The sequence below is a fragment of the Callospermophilus lateralis genome, chromosome 8 (assembly GCF_048772815.1).
Source record: "Callospermophilus lateralis isolate mCalLat2 chromosome 8, mCalLat2.hap1, whole genome shotgun sequence".
Taxonomy (NCBI): domain Eukaryota; kingdom Metazoa; phylum Chordata; class Mammalia; order Rodentia; family Sciuridae; genus Callospermophilus; species Callospermophilus lateralis.
The window spans coordinates 41,635,063-41,651,433 of NC_135312.1; the positions used below are offsets into that span (position 1 = coordinate 41,635,063).

At 35.3% G+C, this 16,371-nt stretch overlaps 1 protein-coding gene across 2 annotated transcripts in view; it reads left to right on the plus strand.

Annotated features, from left to right (window-relative positions):
• Cep135 (centrosomal protein 135) overlaps positions 1-16,065 on the plus strand; it is a 72,366-nt gene extending 56,301 nt beyond the window's left edge. For both annotated transcript variants that reach the window (XM_076864124.2, XM_076864123.2), the window contains exons 22-26: positions 5,466-5,675; positions 7,009-7,211; positions 8,057-8,161; positions 11,079-11,192; positions 15,841-16,065. In XM_076864124.2, the coding sequence (XP_076720239.2) occupies positions 5,466-5,675; positions 7,009-7,211; positions 8,057-8,161; positions 11,079-11,181 (621 nt within the window). In that variant the 3' untranslated portion in view covers positions 11,182-11,192; positions 15,841-16,065. The remainder of the gene's footprint in view (positions 1-5,465; positions 5,676-7,008; positions 7,212-8,056; positions 8,162-11,078; positions 11,193-15,840) is intronic.
• Positions 16,066-16,371: the final 306 nt, after the last annotated feature.

The window sequence follows — 16,371 nt, forward strand, 5'->3', positions numbered from 1 at the left end:
CCATCCATATTGCTGCAAATGAGAGGGTTTCAAACTTTTCTATGACTGAAAATTATTATTTATACATATATATATGTGTGTGTGTGTATATATATAATTGATTTATCCATCAATGGATGCTCTGTTGATTCCATATCTTGGTTATTATGAATAGTGCTATAATAAATATGGGTTTACAAATATTTCTTTGATGTAATGATTTAATTTTCCTTTTGATATTTTCCCAGTAGTGGGATTATTGGATCATATAGTAGTTCTGTTTTCAGTTTTTTGAGGAACCTTCATTTTATTTTCCATAATGTCTGTACTTACTTATATTCCCATCAACAGTTATAAGTTCCCCTTTCTCTATATCCTCACCACCACGATGTGTTTTTGTTTTTGTTTTTGTTTTTTTGTCTCTTTGGTAATAGTCATTTTTTCATATACTATGGGCTGAGTGTAAGTTTTCTTGAAAAATACATGTTTAGATCTTTTGTCCATTTTTAAATGTAATTATTTAGGTGGATTTTTTTAAAGAATATTTTTAGTTATAGATGGACACAATACCTTTATTTTATTTATTTATTTTTATGTGGTGCTGAGGATAAACCCAGTGCCTCACGCATGCCAGGCACGTGCTCTACCACTGAGCTACAACCCCAGCCCCATTTTTTGTTGTTATTTTTTCGTTTTCTTTTCTTACTATTGAGTGTTTGATTCCTCATATATTCTGGATATTAATCACTTGTCAGAAGGATAGTTTGAAAATACTTTCTCCCTTTCTTCAAATTGTCTCTTCACTCGGTTGGTTGTTTTGCTCTGTAAAAACTTCTTAGTTTGATATTATTTTCTGTTTGTCTAATTTTACTTTGTTTGCCTGTATTTTAGGGGGTCTAGTTATCTAAGAAATCTTTGCCTAAACCAACAACTAATGTTTTTTTTCTGTTTTCTTCTAGTAGTTTCATAGTTTCAGATTTTACATTTATATCCTTTATCTGACTTTTTGTTGCCTAAAAGACTTTAATTTTGATGAAGTTCAATTTATCTATTTTTTCCCATTTCCTCCTCCCTTTCTCCTTCCTTCCTTCCTTTCCTTTCTTCCTTATTTATTTATTGCAGTATTGGGAATTGAACCCAGGATCATTCTACCACAGAGTTACATCCCTAGCTCTTTATATTTTATTTTTTATATTAAAAAAAAAAGAGACATTCTTGCTACATTGCTGAGACTGAACTTGAACTTGTGATCCTTCTGCCTCCTGTGTACCTGGGATTATACACATGTACCACTGGGCTTGACTATACTTATCGTTTGTTGCTTATAATTTTGGTGTCATGTCCAAGAAATCATTCCTGAATTCCATGTCATATATAAGGCTTTTCCCTTAATTTTTCTTCAAAGAATTTTACAGCTTTAGATCTTAAGTTTAGGTCTTTGATCCATTTTGAGTTAATTTTTGTATATGATATATGGTATACATCCAACATCATTCTTGCATGTAGATTTAAATAAACTTTTGTCATAAAGACAGTCTAAGTCAGGTAGGCATGGTCACATACACTTGTAATCCCAGCTACTTAAGAAGTTGAGCAGAGGGATTGAGTTTGAGGCTAACCTAGGCAATGTAGCAAGGTACCATGTCAAAACAAAACTAAAAGGACTGGGGGTGTATCTCAATGGTAGAGTGCTTGCCTAGCATGTTTGAGGCCCTAGTTTCAATCGCCAGTACTGCACTCCCCACCCCCACCCCCAAAATAAAAACAGACAAAAATCTGATAATAAAATTTTGGATTTATTTAAACTACAAGGACTCTTGAGTTAGATAAATGTAGACTAGTTTATATTTTGTTTTGTTGATATAGTTTTTAAAGTTTTCTTATTTCAGGAGAAAGGATAGCTCTCTGTAAAGGATAGGGTTAAAATGTCTAAAAGGCATGTTTAATTCCTAAATCCCAGTCTCTTACCTGGAAATAATATATTTGCAGATATAATCAAGTTAAAAGGAAGTCATACTAGACCAGATTAGAAGCTTAACCAAGGACCAGTGTCCTTATAAAATAAGGGAGATTTGGACATGTGAAGGCAGATGTGAGGAGATTGGAGTGATACATCTCCAAGTTAATACTAAGAATTGCCAGTATCCACTAGAACCTAGGAGACTGACATGGAGCATATACTGCTTCAGAGTCTCCATACTGAACCAACTCTGCCTACACCTGAATTTTGGACTACCAGCTTCTAGAACTATAAGAGAATACATTTCTGTTGTTAAAAGTCACTCCGTTTGTAGCAATTAAAGAAGTCCTAGGAAACAAATACAGATTTTGGTGCCAGGAAATAGATCGCTGCTATAACATCTAAAAGTATGAAAGTAGCTCTGGGATTGAGTAATGGGTAGAGACTGAAAGAGTTTTGAGGTACTTAACAGAAAAAGCTTAGATTGTCTTGAAGAATATGGACATTAAAGGCAGCTCTGGTGAGAACTTATGTTTATAGAATACATGAAGGTTAAATTGAATTAAGGAAGATGTTATTAGATTCTGAAAAAGAGGTGAATCTTGTTATAAAGTGGCAGAGAACTTGACAAACTTATGGTTTACTATTGGGAAGGAAATCAAACTTAGAAGTATTGAACTTGGACATTTAACTGAGGAGATTTCCAAGCAAAGTATGGAAGGGGCTACCTAATTTTTCCTTGCTGCTTACAGTAAAATGTGACAGGAAAAGTAGAAATTGAAGAAGGAACTACTAAGCAAAAAAGGAACCAAAGCTTGATGATTTTGAAATAATGCTTAGGCTGTCCAGGTAAGTATTCTCTGGAGAAAGGATCAAGAGTGTGGCTAGACAAAAATTTTGATGGAGAAAGTAGGTATGTGACTCAGTAATCTCAACAGAAATGTTACCAGCTTTGAAAAGGTCAGAAATGGAATAAAATTAAGAAAGGCTATTGGACTTCTGGGATCTCACTGATATAAAATGGCTGCAAACATATGTTCACCTTTAAGAAAAGGGAAGAATCAGCTGGGTGAGATAGTACATGCCTGTAATCCCAGTGGCTTAGGAGGCTGAGGCAGGAAGATCACAAGTTCAAAGCCAGCCTTAGTGACTTAGCAAGGCCTTAAGCAATTTAGCAAGACCCTGTCTCTAAATAAAATATTAAAAGGGCTGGGGATGTGGCTCAGTGTTTAAGTGCACCTGGATTCAATCCCTAGTACAAAAAGAAAAAAAAGAAAGAAAAGGAAAAATGACTCTTAAGGATGGCTGAAAGCCCAGCAGAGCTGCCAAGGGCAACACAGGCTGGTGTGTCTTCTGCTGTGACCACAAATCTAGTGGGCATTGACCAAGGGGATGGGGCCACTGTCTCCTTAATTCCAGAGGGCAGGGCCACCACCCCTGAGGGCCAATAGGGTGGGACTGCTCTGGCAGACCTAGAGAAAAGAACATCAGAGCCACAGATGGTGATTATTGGACATTGAAATGTAATGGTTCCAAGCTTACTTTAGATTTATTCCTTCTATACTTTCCCCTTTTGGAATAGGACTATCTGTTCTGTACCTGTACCACCATTGTAGTTTGGAAACAGATGACTTATTTTCTATTAGTGTGTAGATGGAGAGGAATTTTGCCCCAAGTTGGACCATACTCAGTCTCACCCATAACTGATTCAGATGATGTCTCAATGAGATTTTGAACTTAAATTGATGCTAGAATGTTTTGTGGGTTTTTGTTTTGTTTTGTTTTGTAATGGAGTAGATATTTTGTACATGAAAAGCACATGAATTTGGGGGCCAGAGAGTAGGTAGGATTGTGTTTGTCAAAAAGATACAATGAAGCCAGATATGGTGGTGCATACCTGTAATCCCAGTGACTCTGAAGGCTGAGGCAGAAGGATCTCAAGTTCAAAGCAGCCTCAGCAAAAGCGAGGTGCTAAGCAACTCAGTGAGACCCTATCTCTAAATAAAATACAAAAACAGGGCTGGGGATGTGGCTCAGTGGTTGAGTGCCCCTGAGTTTAATCCCTGGTCCCTGTTTCCCCCCCTCATCCCACCACAGAATACAATGAATTCCTAACCCCCAGTACCTATAAATGTGACCTTATTTGGAAATAGGGTCTTTGCAATACATTCAAATTCAGGTGAGATTATTGCTGCATTAGGGCAGGTTGTCACCTAATAAATGACTATTGTCTTTATAAGAGAGATGTGGACACAGACAACACAGACGACTTTGTATGAAGATAAAGGTAGAGATTTGGGATGAAATGTCTACAAGGCAGTGTGCACCAAGTATCGTCACAACCACCAGAAGCTAGGAAAGAGGCATGAACAAATTTTGCTTCAGAGTCTCCAGGAGTCAACTCCATTAAATGAAATGTGGACTTCTGGCCTCCAGATCTGTGTGGGAATAAATTGGTTTACCATGATTTGATAGTGGAAGCCCTAGGAAACTAATATACTTTCTCTACACGTTCTATTAAGAAGAGTATAGTAACTAAAGGAATGCTTTTCAGCCCCCCAAAAGAATTTCTCAGAAGATATTTCTTTTGTTCTTTGTCATTGTTTTTATTGGCTTTTTGTGTTTATATTTGACTTGTTTGGGGAAATTTTTATTTACTGAATGTGTTAATATTTGAAAATTCAAATGTTTACTTTTCTGTACCTATTGATATTTATTAAATCTTCATAGCATAACATTAGATTTTTAATGTTGATTCATTTCAGTGACATCTGTTAAAATCATTTTTCAAATGTGGAGTCTTCCCAAAACATAAAATTAGTTTGTATTTAAAATTTAAATTGTGAGAAATTTAAAATGTGGATTATTCTGGGTAGAATGTTTTATCAGTATTTCAATTTTGGTCATTTCAAAGTTATTAAAATCTTATAAAATTATGTATTTAAATCAGAAGGAATTGAGGCTGGAGTTATGGCTCAGTGGTAGAGCTCTTGCCTAGCACATGTGAGACACTAGGTTTGATTCTTAGCACCACATAAAAATAAATAAATAAAATAAAGATATTGTGTTCATCTACAACTAAAAAATATTTTTAAAAAAGGAATTAAAATCATTCTTTTTCTGAGGTATTTAATTTTAAAGTAAAACCTGTTTTTTCACATTGATGTTTGGGGAATGATAAGTATATATGTTACTTTTGAGGAAAAGGCAATATTATAGCAAAAAAGGAAAAATTTATATAAGTTATAAGAATCCCTGATATTTACAACACCCTGATAATAATTTTCATATTTACACCTTCCAAATACATACATGAGGTACTTAGTTATCATGATTAATAATTATACTTCATTCCTTTTATGCATTAAATAGGCCATCTTTTAATAGCAGACTGCTTCCTGGGAATGTTTTAAAATATGCAAAAATTGGCTTTCACATTTTTCTAAAGTGAAGTTGTAGCTGTACAGAGTCAGTCCCTTTAAATTACTGAGTTAATTTTTTTGCCTATTTTGTTTTCTTTCTTCAGCACGTAAATGCACATCATGCTTATGAATCTCAAATCTCATCAATGGCAAAAGCCATGTCTAGATTAGAAGACGAGCTGAGACATCAAGAAAATGAGAAAGCAGCAGTATTAAGTGACTTGTCTTCTCTTAGGGAACTTTGCATTAAACTTGATTCAGGCAAAGATGTTATGACCCAACAATTGAATTCCAAAAGCCTTGACTTGGAGAGGGTAAGAACTAAAGAGAAGTTGTCTTGTCGCATTGTTTTCTGGAGTCCTATTCTAATTGTTTTACTTTATTTGTTTATTTATTTTTGCATTATAATTCTTAATACACCATTATATCATAATTTATCATATCTCTGGTTATATATTATATATTTCAGGTATGTTGACACCAAATTCACATCTTCATACATGTATTTTGTATAGTGATGAGAGTCTCCTTTCACCATCCATGCTATTCCCCTTCACCCTCCCATTTCCTCCCATCACTATTCCCTATCTAGAGGTAATCTTCCTCCCTTGCTCTCCCTCCCAACCCCATTTTGAGTCACCCCCCCCCCCCTTATATCAAAGAAGACATTCAGCATTTGTTTTTTGGGGATTGGCTAACTCTAGTTGTTTTACTTTGCCATTTACTACCCAATATATTTGTTCCCCTTTATAGCAGTTACTTTTGATGACAGGATGTTGTTTTGGGTTTTTTTTGTTTTTGAGATAGGGTCTCACTAAATTGCTTAGGGTCTTGGTAAGGCTGGCCTTGAATTTGTGATCCTCCTGTCTCAGCCTCTTGAGTTACTGGGGATTATAGGTGTGAGCCACCATACCCACCTGATAATAGAATGTTGACTCCAGGATTCTTTACCAAGATTTCTTTGGCAAACATGGTAATCAAATTAGGTGTTCTCTGTTTTGGAATAGAGGGGTGCTTAGAGATTATGAATTTTCTCACTATAGATTAGAAACATATCCCAATTTTTCTTTGTTTAAAGTTAGACTTCAACAAAAGATTGAGTAATTCATTGCTTCCTAAGTGAAATATTTTTTCTGATAAAAATCTCAAGGCATTTAAGTCTTCATTTAATTAACAAATTTACTTTGCTAAAACTTCCCATTCCAAACCAAGGTGTTACTTTAAATACCCTAGGATATGTTTTCAAACATGAGTGTTCTCAATTTTTACTCATCTAATAGTGTGTTTTCAGGTTCTCAAAGTGACACTACTGGTTTGACTATGTAGTCAGTATATTTGGTAAATCAGAGGACCTCATGCTGATGGTGCAGGTATATTTTAGGATTTTATGTTAAAGACCCTCTCTTGACAACGAAGTATGAGTGAGAACTGCTTAAGGGTTGGAGAATATCTTTTAACTAAATAAGTCCTTAGAGTAGCAAAGATTATTTTAAAATGAGATGTTCTTATAATTGAAAAAATGGTTTAAAATATTTAACCAATACCCCAAATGAAGCAAAGGATGGGTAAATAGTTCTGCAGAGCTATATTGTCAGATAATTTTTCAAAGTCTAAAATTATACTGAATTAATCTTTGCTTTTCCATAGGCTGTGGTAGAATTAGAAAATATGAAGTCAGAATCAGAGCTGTTAAAAAAACAACTGTCAAGTGAGAGACACACGATTAAAAATCTTGAATCATTGTTGGCTACAAATAGAGATAAAGAATTTCATACTCATTTAACCTCCCACGAGAAGGATACAGAAATTCAGCTACTTAAGGAGAAGTTAACCCTTTCAGAAAGCAAAGTGTAAGTATCATAAATCAACCTAGATGAGAAAAATACTTGTTAAATATAATTTTTTTAATTTGGGGGAAGAAGAGTAAAGTGTGAGAGTGAATGGTGGTACAAAACCAAAACATTTGATGTATTTGTCTCCTGCTTTGGAAATTCAGAAGAGTAGCTCAGGGGAGATTATGTTTAGAAATGTAGGCTTGGGTATCTTCACTGCCAAGGTGGTACCTGGTGAGAGTGAGCGAGAGGGTAAACTTCAGGTAAATGCCCAAATGTGAGGAATAAAGAGAGGAGTCAGTGGAGGAAAGAGTGTGTCGGGACAGAAAGATGGGTCTGTGTCTCAGCCATGGATGAGAAAAAGACAAAAAAGAAGGGATTTGACACTTGGTAAGTGCATTGATTACCGTTGGGGAGACTGATAATGACCTCATTTTAGATGGAAAGTTTTGGGCATGTTTGTTGGGAGAGGGGAGGAAATCCAGAGTGCAAGTAGAAGAATGGCTTTTAAAATAAGTTTAAAATCTTTTCATGAGGCAAGAAGCAAGAAAGAGCCAATGAAGATACTTTGTGTCTTGGGTTATAGTTTATGTGTTGTTCAAATTTGTTTTCCAGCACTTACTGCAGTACCTGACAGATATTAGAAGCTCAGTAAATGATAAGTAAACTAAATGAAAAAAAAAAAAAACTTTGTGTTAGAAGTTTAGAGAATTATTATAGAAAAGTCTTGATCTTATATTTTCCTATCCTTAAGAATCGCCTCCATTTGTGTTTATTGATTTTAGAAAAAAACCTATAGCACTTGACTCAACAAAATGAAACTTTTGTTTTTTATTTCTGTGATCTTTAAATTTATTTTTAAGAACTAGTCAAAGCCGGGAAAATGCCATGCTCCGATCTAAAGTGACACAATTACAAACAGATTATGATACTATGAAAAGGCAGATTTCAACTGAAAGATATGAACGGTAAGAAAATAATTTTAAGTCCCAGTGAAGTTTTTTTGTGGTTGTTATTTTGAGGTTTTTTTGTTTTGTTTTGTTTTGTTTTGTTTTGTTTTGGTACTGGGGGTTGAATTCAAGGGCACTCCACCACTGAGCCACATCCCCAGCCCTAGTTTGTATTTTATTTAAAGACAAGGTCTCATTGAGTTGCTCAGCACCTCTCTTTTGCTGAGGCTGGCAATCAGCCATCTTCCTTTGTCAGCCCTCTGAACCACTGGAATTACAGGTGTGTGCCATCGCACCCAGCTAGCACCAGTGCTTTTATGTATTCTCTGTTCTGTTCCAAAAAGGATTTAATATGGCTTGCAAACAACAAATTTTGTTATCACGTTAATATATAAAGTAAACTCCCTTGGTAATTCTTTCTAAAAAGGCAACAAGTAATGTGAAAGATAACAACCTGCAGTAAATAAAATAGCAAATGTTGTATTATTGTTTCCTGTAGTGTTCCACAGGGCAAAAGTAGAGCAGTATTTCAGAGGGTATAGATAGATAGTCAACAGCAACCCCTCCAAGAGCCCCCTAAATATAGTCCAAGTTGAATAATTACTAATCATGAATGTGATGATGATGATCATCATAAGAGCAGTTAACAAATGTTTGCAGGCCACTATGTGTGTGTCTGTTAATCCTACTAACAGCCTTTTATAGCAAACTGGTTACACAATTGTAAGTGACAGAGCCAACACTAAAATGCAGGAGTATTGGTCCAATTCTAAAGACTGTGCTCTTAAGCTCTACAGTTTATATTCCTTACATCTTAATCATTTTCATACTCCTGTTTTGGTTCATTTGCTTTATGTTGAAAAATTCAATCCCCAAATGTTATAAACAAATGAGATCTGCTTTAAGAATTAAAATCAGTATTAACTTGTGTGTACTAAAATTTCAAGGGTAACAGGATAATCTGAGGGAGAAAAGTCTAAGAAAATTCCTTTGAGAGAGTAGTGATGAAAAAAGTTTGAGAAATACTGAGCTAGGTGGAAATCCTGGATACCAAAGAACTCAAGGCATAGACTTGAGGTCTTGGCCATAGACTCTCAACAGCCCACAAAGGAAATGACAGCATAATCATGATGCTTGCTGGGGGGTGGGGGTGGAGGGGGCAAACCCAGAATCAGAGAAAATGGACTTTCATTTCTGACAATGGGAATTCTGAGGCAGGAAGAAGGAAGAGGGCTAGATTTGTGTGCACTGAGAGATGGGAAAGGAAGCCACTGAGGAGGAAACAGCTTGGAAGCTCTTTCCTCTGAGGAGCAAGCATAGTCCTAGGGCTTAAGTGAGAAATTAGTGAAGTGCAGATAATATACGATTTACCTTACACACTGGAACTGAATATATTTTAGTGTTCCTGTCCTTCTGAATTCATCTTATAGTAAGTAGTTCGCTATAAGATAAAAAAAGAACTTGTTATTATGGAGTATGCCTCTTCACGATAGACTTGATATCGTTGTTTCCATTATAGGCTAGGCACTATACCACCTGCTAAGAATACCAATTAAATAGGGAACTCAGATGAATAACTGATTCTCAACGAGCCCATTATAATGAGGGAGACACACTTGTATATAGACATTATGTAATTGCAGGTATAGAAGTGAGTATAGGATTTGATTGACCCACTGGGAAATGAAATCTGTCCTAGCCTACATCAGTAAGCAAGGGTCAATTTAGGGTATGTTGGAGGTGTTGAGTACCTGTGGAATGTGTTTGTCTGTAAATCTTACTAACAGCCTTTTTTGCCTATATTATAGCAACCTGTGGTCACACGGTTGTAAGTGACAGAGCCAACACTAAAATGCAGGAGTATTGATCCAATTCTAAAGACTGTGCTCTTAAGCTCTACAGTTTATATTCCTTATACCTTAGTCATTTTCTTACTACTATTTTGGTTCATCCTCTTTATGTTGAAAAATTCAATCCCCAAATGTTATAAACATATGAGATCTGCTTTAAGAATTAAAATCAGTATTAACTTGTGTGCTCTAATGTGTGGAATATCCAACAGAAACTTGTATGTGGATCCAAAGCATAGGAGAGTACTGGCACATAAAAGCTTAGGAAAAGAGAATGTAAACCTAGCCCAAAGAGCACCACCATGTGAAATAGAGGCAGAAGAAAAGGATTCAGTAAAAAAACTGAAAAATGAATGTGTAGGTTAGAAGGAGAATCAGGAGATGGTAGTGTCAGGAAAGCCAAGAGTGGTTAACAAATCCCACAGAAAGGTCAAGTCATAACTTCTCCCTTCCACTATTAGCATTTTTAGTCATGTGTTTGTGTATGTGCTTATGTGTGTCTATCTGAATGTAAACTTAGTATTCTTTTTTTGGTAACTATTTCATGAGCATTCTATTTCTAAAATATTATTTTAATGATGTCCTATTAATACAACATGATTATAGTATAATTGCTTTGAACAGTCTCTTACAATGCATATTATTTTTAACTGAAATATTTTACCTAGTGCTTAAAAATCCTACAAAGACATAGGATTCAAATTTAGTAGAAATGCTAGGGCAGGGTGCAATGGTGTAGTCTCACCTATTTGGGAGGCTGAGGTGGAAGGATCACTTGAACCCACAAGTTCAAGACCAGCCTAGGCATCATACTGCAGGACCAAACAAAAATAAAATAAAATAAATTTAATAGAAATACTAATTAATTAGGGATAGGGATATAGCAAAGTGATAGAGCATTTGCCTAGCATGTGGATTCAAATATGGATTGCCTAGCTTCCTGGATTCATTCTCCACTACCACAAAAAAAAGAAGAAAGCATCAATTAATTAAAAACACCAAAAGCATCTGATGTTTGCATGTGCCACTTTTTGAGTTTTCATAGTGCTTGAAAATAATCTGTCTTATTTGATCTTTTCCCACAGAGAACGAGCAGTCCAAGAGATGCGTCGACATGGTCTTCCTACACCACCCCTTAGTTCTACTCTGAAGTCTCCTTTACAGTCTCCTGAACATATAAGTGTATAGTTATTAGAAAAGTAGGTATCTAAACCAAGGTCAGGCAAAACTTATCTTGGTTGTAAAAATTCAGGTAGTTTTCTTTGTCACGGGAGGGGAGATTGCCTGGAAAGGTGTTCAGGAGAGCTTCCTGGAATAATGGGAAATAGTCTATTTTGGTGGGGGTGGTTCTATCAGTATCTACAATTGCACTCATTAAACCGAACATTCATGGCACATGCATTTTATTTTATGTCATATAGCTCAGTGGTAGATTACTTACCTTGCATGCACAAGGCCCTATGTTTAATCCCTACCACAGCAAAAAATAGAGATAAACAAAGCAGCAAAAATGCAAGATAATGAGGCATTATAGGAAGGTATTTGATAAAGTACAACATTCAAGATGCTAACAGTAACTGGTAGAAATGTAGGCAAAGGCACATAATTGTATGTGGCATGGTATATTCAACTTGGCTGGAATGTCTGGTTGTGGAGAGATAATGAGGGAGGAGGAAAGTTTGGAAAGTAGAGTCAGAGTATACAAAGTATATTGAATGTGAAGACTAGAGATTGTAGACTTTATTCTGTAAGTCAGGGGAGCCATTAAAGGTCCTTCTGTCTATAAAATGGGTACCAAAAATGGGATAAGATATAAGAATTAGGGCTGGGGTTGTAACTTAAAGGTAGAGTGCTTACCTAGCATGCATGAGGCCCTGGGTTCGATCCTCAGCACCACATAAAAATAAGTAAGTGAAATAAAAGTATTGTGTCGAACTACAACTAAAAAAATAAATATTTTTTTTAAAAAAGATGTAAGAATTGTTTTTAGTGGATTAACGTCACAGCCATGTTTGAGCCATATTGGAAAGGATAGAAACTAGAGGTAAGGAGATATGTAAGAGGTTTGAAAAAGATTAGTGTAAGCAGTTTAGAATCAGTATTATAACATTGAAAGCTAGGGTAGAATTTTTAAAGTGAATTGTAACATACTTAGAACAAGACACCATATCTGTACAGCTCAGTGAATTTTCAAACTGAGCCTACCTAACTCAGATCAACAAACAAAATATTACCTCTTGTACTGTCTTATAGGCACTAGCTCTGCTCTAAAAGTGTCTTCACTGTCACATATATTCTTTTTGCCTGTTTTGGACAATTTATAAATGAAAACATAGATTTCTGGCTTCTTCTCCTCAACAACATATTTGTGAGATTTGTCCATCCAGTTATGTGAACTTGTAAATCATTCAGTCTTGTTGCTGCAGAATGAAATACCCTTCTGTGAACTTGCCACAGTTCATTTATTCATTCTGACAATGGTATAGTTCCCAGTGGGACTGTTACGAAGTGCTCTGGGTATACCTCTTACGGTAAAATTGTTGGCTCACTGAATATGCATATGCTCAAACTTTAGTAGTTATGGCAAAACTATTTTCCAAAGTAGTTGTAAAGACAAGTTAGGATACATTTGACTGAGGGTCAAAGGGATATGCTAATTCATTGGAAATTGGAATGAATGGGAAAGAAGCATGAGTCAGATCCAGAGTTTGACAAGTAGTGACTGTGAATAATGCAGACTCATTGACAAAAATAGTTACATCACTCTTTTTTTAAGTTGATGTGTTTGTTTGATTCCTTTTAATAGAAGTACTATATGTAGAAGATAATTGATATTTGCTTGAGGACTCAGAATCCTTATTATGAACTTAGTTATGTGCTGTGCTTTAACATAACATGCTGACACCCCTGTGTTTGTAGGGCCTAGGTTTAAGTAATTCCTGATTGATTGCCTTTATGTTTATTTGGTTAAAACATTTATTTTCCTCTCACTCATTCTGAGTTCTGTGTTCCCACAACTTCTAAGTTGCTGTGTTACTTTGAATGTGGTTAGGTGACAGTTCACCTTCTTACTATAAAGCATTGTACAGTGTGATAGATGTTTTCTCATGCTTGATTGACAGTTATAATTTTGATTAGAAGCTGGCAACCTAGAGTCTGCAGCCCAAATCCATCCCACTGCCTGCTTTTGTAAATTAAGCTTTATTAATGCATAGCCATGGTTTACAAACTGAGAATACTTCTCTCCAGCAGCAGCATTGAGTAGTTGTGATAGAACTTAGGTCTAAATTTACACCCTAGCCTTTCACATCATGTCACCTCTGGGAACTCACTCATAACCTGTGAGGACATAATCATGAAAAGGCAAATAATTCCTCTACAAGGCCTGCCCTCGTAGACCCCCTAAAAGAATCTTGGGAAATCTCAGGAATCCACAGACTTTCAGAACTACTGATAGAGAACATGGTGGAATCTTGCAATCCCTCAAGCTGAGATCAATTAGAAAACTTTTTTTTTAAATGGCTATAAAACATAACATGAATTTTCCCATTTTAACTTTTTTTATATTTATTTTTTAGTTTTAGGTGGACACAATATCTTTATTTTATTTTTATGTGGTGCTGAGAATCGAACCTAGTGCCTCATGCATGCTAGGCAAGCGCACTACCACTTGAGCCACATCCCCAGCCCCATCCATTTTAACTTTTTAAAGTATATAACTCATTGGCATTAATTACCTTCACAATGCTATTTGGCTATCACCATTTCTAAAACCTTTTAGAAATTTCCGTACTCATTAAGCAGTAACTCTTTACTTTTTTACATCTTTACTTTCTCAGCCCCTGGTAACTTCTAACATACTTTGCTATCTCTATGAATCTACCTATTGTAAATTTTTATATAACTGAAATAATACAACATTTTCCTTTATGCCTGGCTTATTCTGCTTAGGATGTTTTCAAGGTTCATCCATCTTACAGGATACCACATTTTATTTTTACCTTTTAATCAGTGTTTCTACATTATGGCTATTCTAAATAATGCTGCTGTGCACATTGGTGTGCTAGTGTCTGTTTTTCTTCATTTTCAAATTCTTTGGCGTATACCCAAGAGTAGAATTGCTGGTTTACACAATAATTCTGTTTAACCTCCTAGGAGCTGCCAAACTGTTTCCCACATTGCTGCACTATTTTATGTTCCCATGATCACTGTACAAAGGTTTCCTTTCTCCACAGTCTCACTAATACTTGTTATTTTTTTTCCTTTTAACTGTCCTATTGCATGTGGATTAGAAAACTTTCACAACCGTTAACAAATTCATAGTTTTAAATTTGGTAATAATTCACAATTGATTTTCAAAGTATCTTAATGAGATTTTTGACTAGTAATCCATTCTTATTCACATTTTCTAAATATTGTCACCAAAACTAATTTTAAAGAATTCCCCCATGTGCACTCAGAATTGCTCGGCCATGAAATGATTTTTTAGACTATTGTTTCTCTTAAGTAATTAAAATATACAATCTAATTTTCTTAAGTTTTTTGACTGTTGTATCTGATACATGATTTTTTTTGAGAATTTTTTAATATTTATTTTTTAGTTTTCAGTGGATTCAACATCTTTATTTGTATGTGGTGCTGAGGTTCGGACCCAGCGCCCCGCGCATGCCAGGCGAGCACACTACCACTTGAGCCACATCCCCAGCCCTGATACATGATTTTTAAAAAGTATTTCTTATTTGTCAATGGACTTTTATTTTATTTATTTATATCCAGTGCTGAGAATCGAACCCAGTGTCTCACACATGCTAAGCAAGCACTCTACCACTGAGCCCCAGCCCCAGCCACTGGTATATGATATTTGAGATAGAAAAAAACTGAAATATTTTTCCTACTTTTATACACTCTCAGCGTAACACTTTTGACACCACGTTCTCTGTTGTACACTAACTGGGTGTCTTGTCATTTCCTTCTTACTCTTTTTACCTGGAAATAGTGTCAGATCCCATTGGGAAGAGGTTCGGTCCCACAAGATTCCTTTCTCCCACTTTCGATACCAGTTGTAAACCCTAGGTTGTAACCTGAGCTTCCGACCTACCTACTGTAAGTCCACTTTCCTACAGCCTTCTCCCTAAATTCAGTTAATTTGCTAGATGGCTCACAGAACTCTGGGGACACACTTTACTTACATTTACCTATTACAAAGGATACAGGCAGGTGGAAGGACAAGGTACCTTGTAGGAGGGATGTAGAATTTCTATGACCTTTCCAGGATCAACTCCAGACACCTCCAGGTGTTCAGCTTCTGGAAGCTTCCCAACCTAGTCCATTTGTGTTTTTATGGAGTCTTCATTACATAGCTGTGAATGATTAGATCAACTCAACCTTCAATGCTTTTTCCTTCCCAGATCATGCCTTGGTCTTCCTGGTGACTGGCCCCTATTCAGAAGCTATTTAGGAGCCCCTCAGCTACAGTCATCTCATTACCATAGAGAAGACACTATGCTACTATTGCTCTGGAGATTTTAAGGAGCCATCTGCCAAAAAGCAGGGATAGAGACCAAATATGTGTTTCTTCTTATATCACACTGTCACATATGCTGAGAAAATGTAAAATTCAGAAAAGATGAATAAGGAAATCAAAATCACTATTTTAAAGTATAGAATAGCACTTTTTAATTTGAAGAAGTAGAACAGTACTTTATATATAATCTGGATTTGGGGCATAAGGTTTTATATGGAGACTATATTTTTAAAACATAATTGAATTTCAGTTTTTTATGGATATATTGAATAAACTTGTTTATTATATATCTCTTAACCCACCTTCTCTCCTACTCTTTTCAGAATAATGATTTTCCATGAGTTTCTTTATGGATATTTAAAAGAACACAACAGTAATGAAATATTTGAAGTACTTGTTCCTGAAAATCATGAGCATTGACACAAATTCTACCTCTGGCAACTTTTATTTAAATCACTGAATATTTATGTAAAAAGTTTGGTTGAAAAGAACTCTGTATATTTTCATATGTATGACAAAACAAAATATGTATTAATAGTGCTTAACTGATGTGATATGTATATTTTTATTATTCCTAAATTACAAATGTGTTTGTACTGTGAATTAATATAATGTATTGTTCACATTATGCTTTAATAATCTATTTCTAAATGAGCCATGATATATGTGTGTAAATATTTTACAGTACTTATTTTTAAAGTGTTTTTAGTTTTCATGCCTGTTTATAACCAATACCTTAATCTACTCACAAAGAATTATTTTGATTCTGTGCTGTCAAGCTTTATCCTTCTGAATGTAAAATTAATTATTCACAGATTTGCTGTCATCAAGGGGAATATATTCAAGTCTAGTCT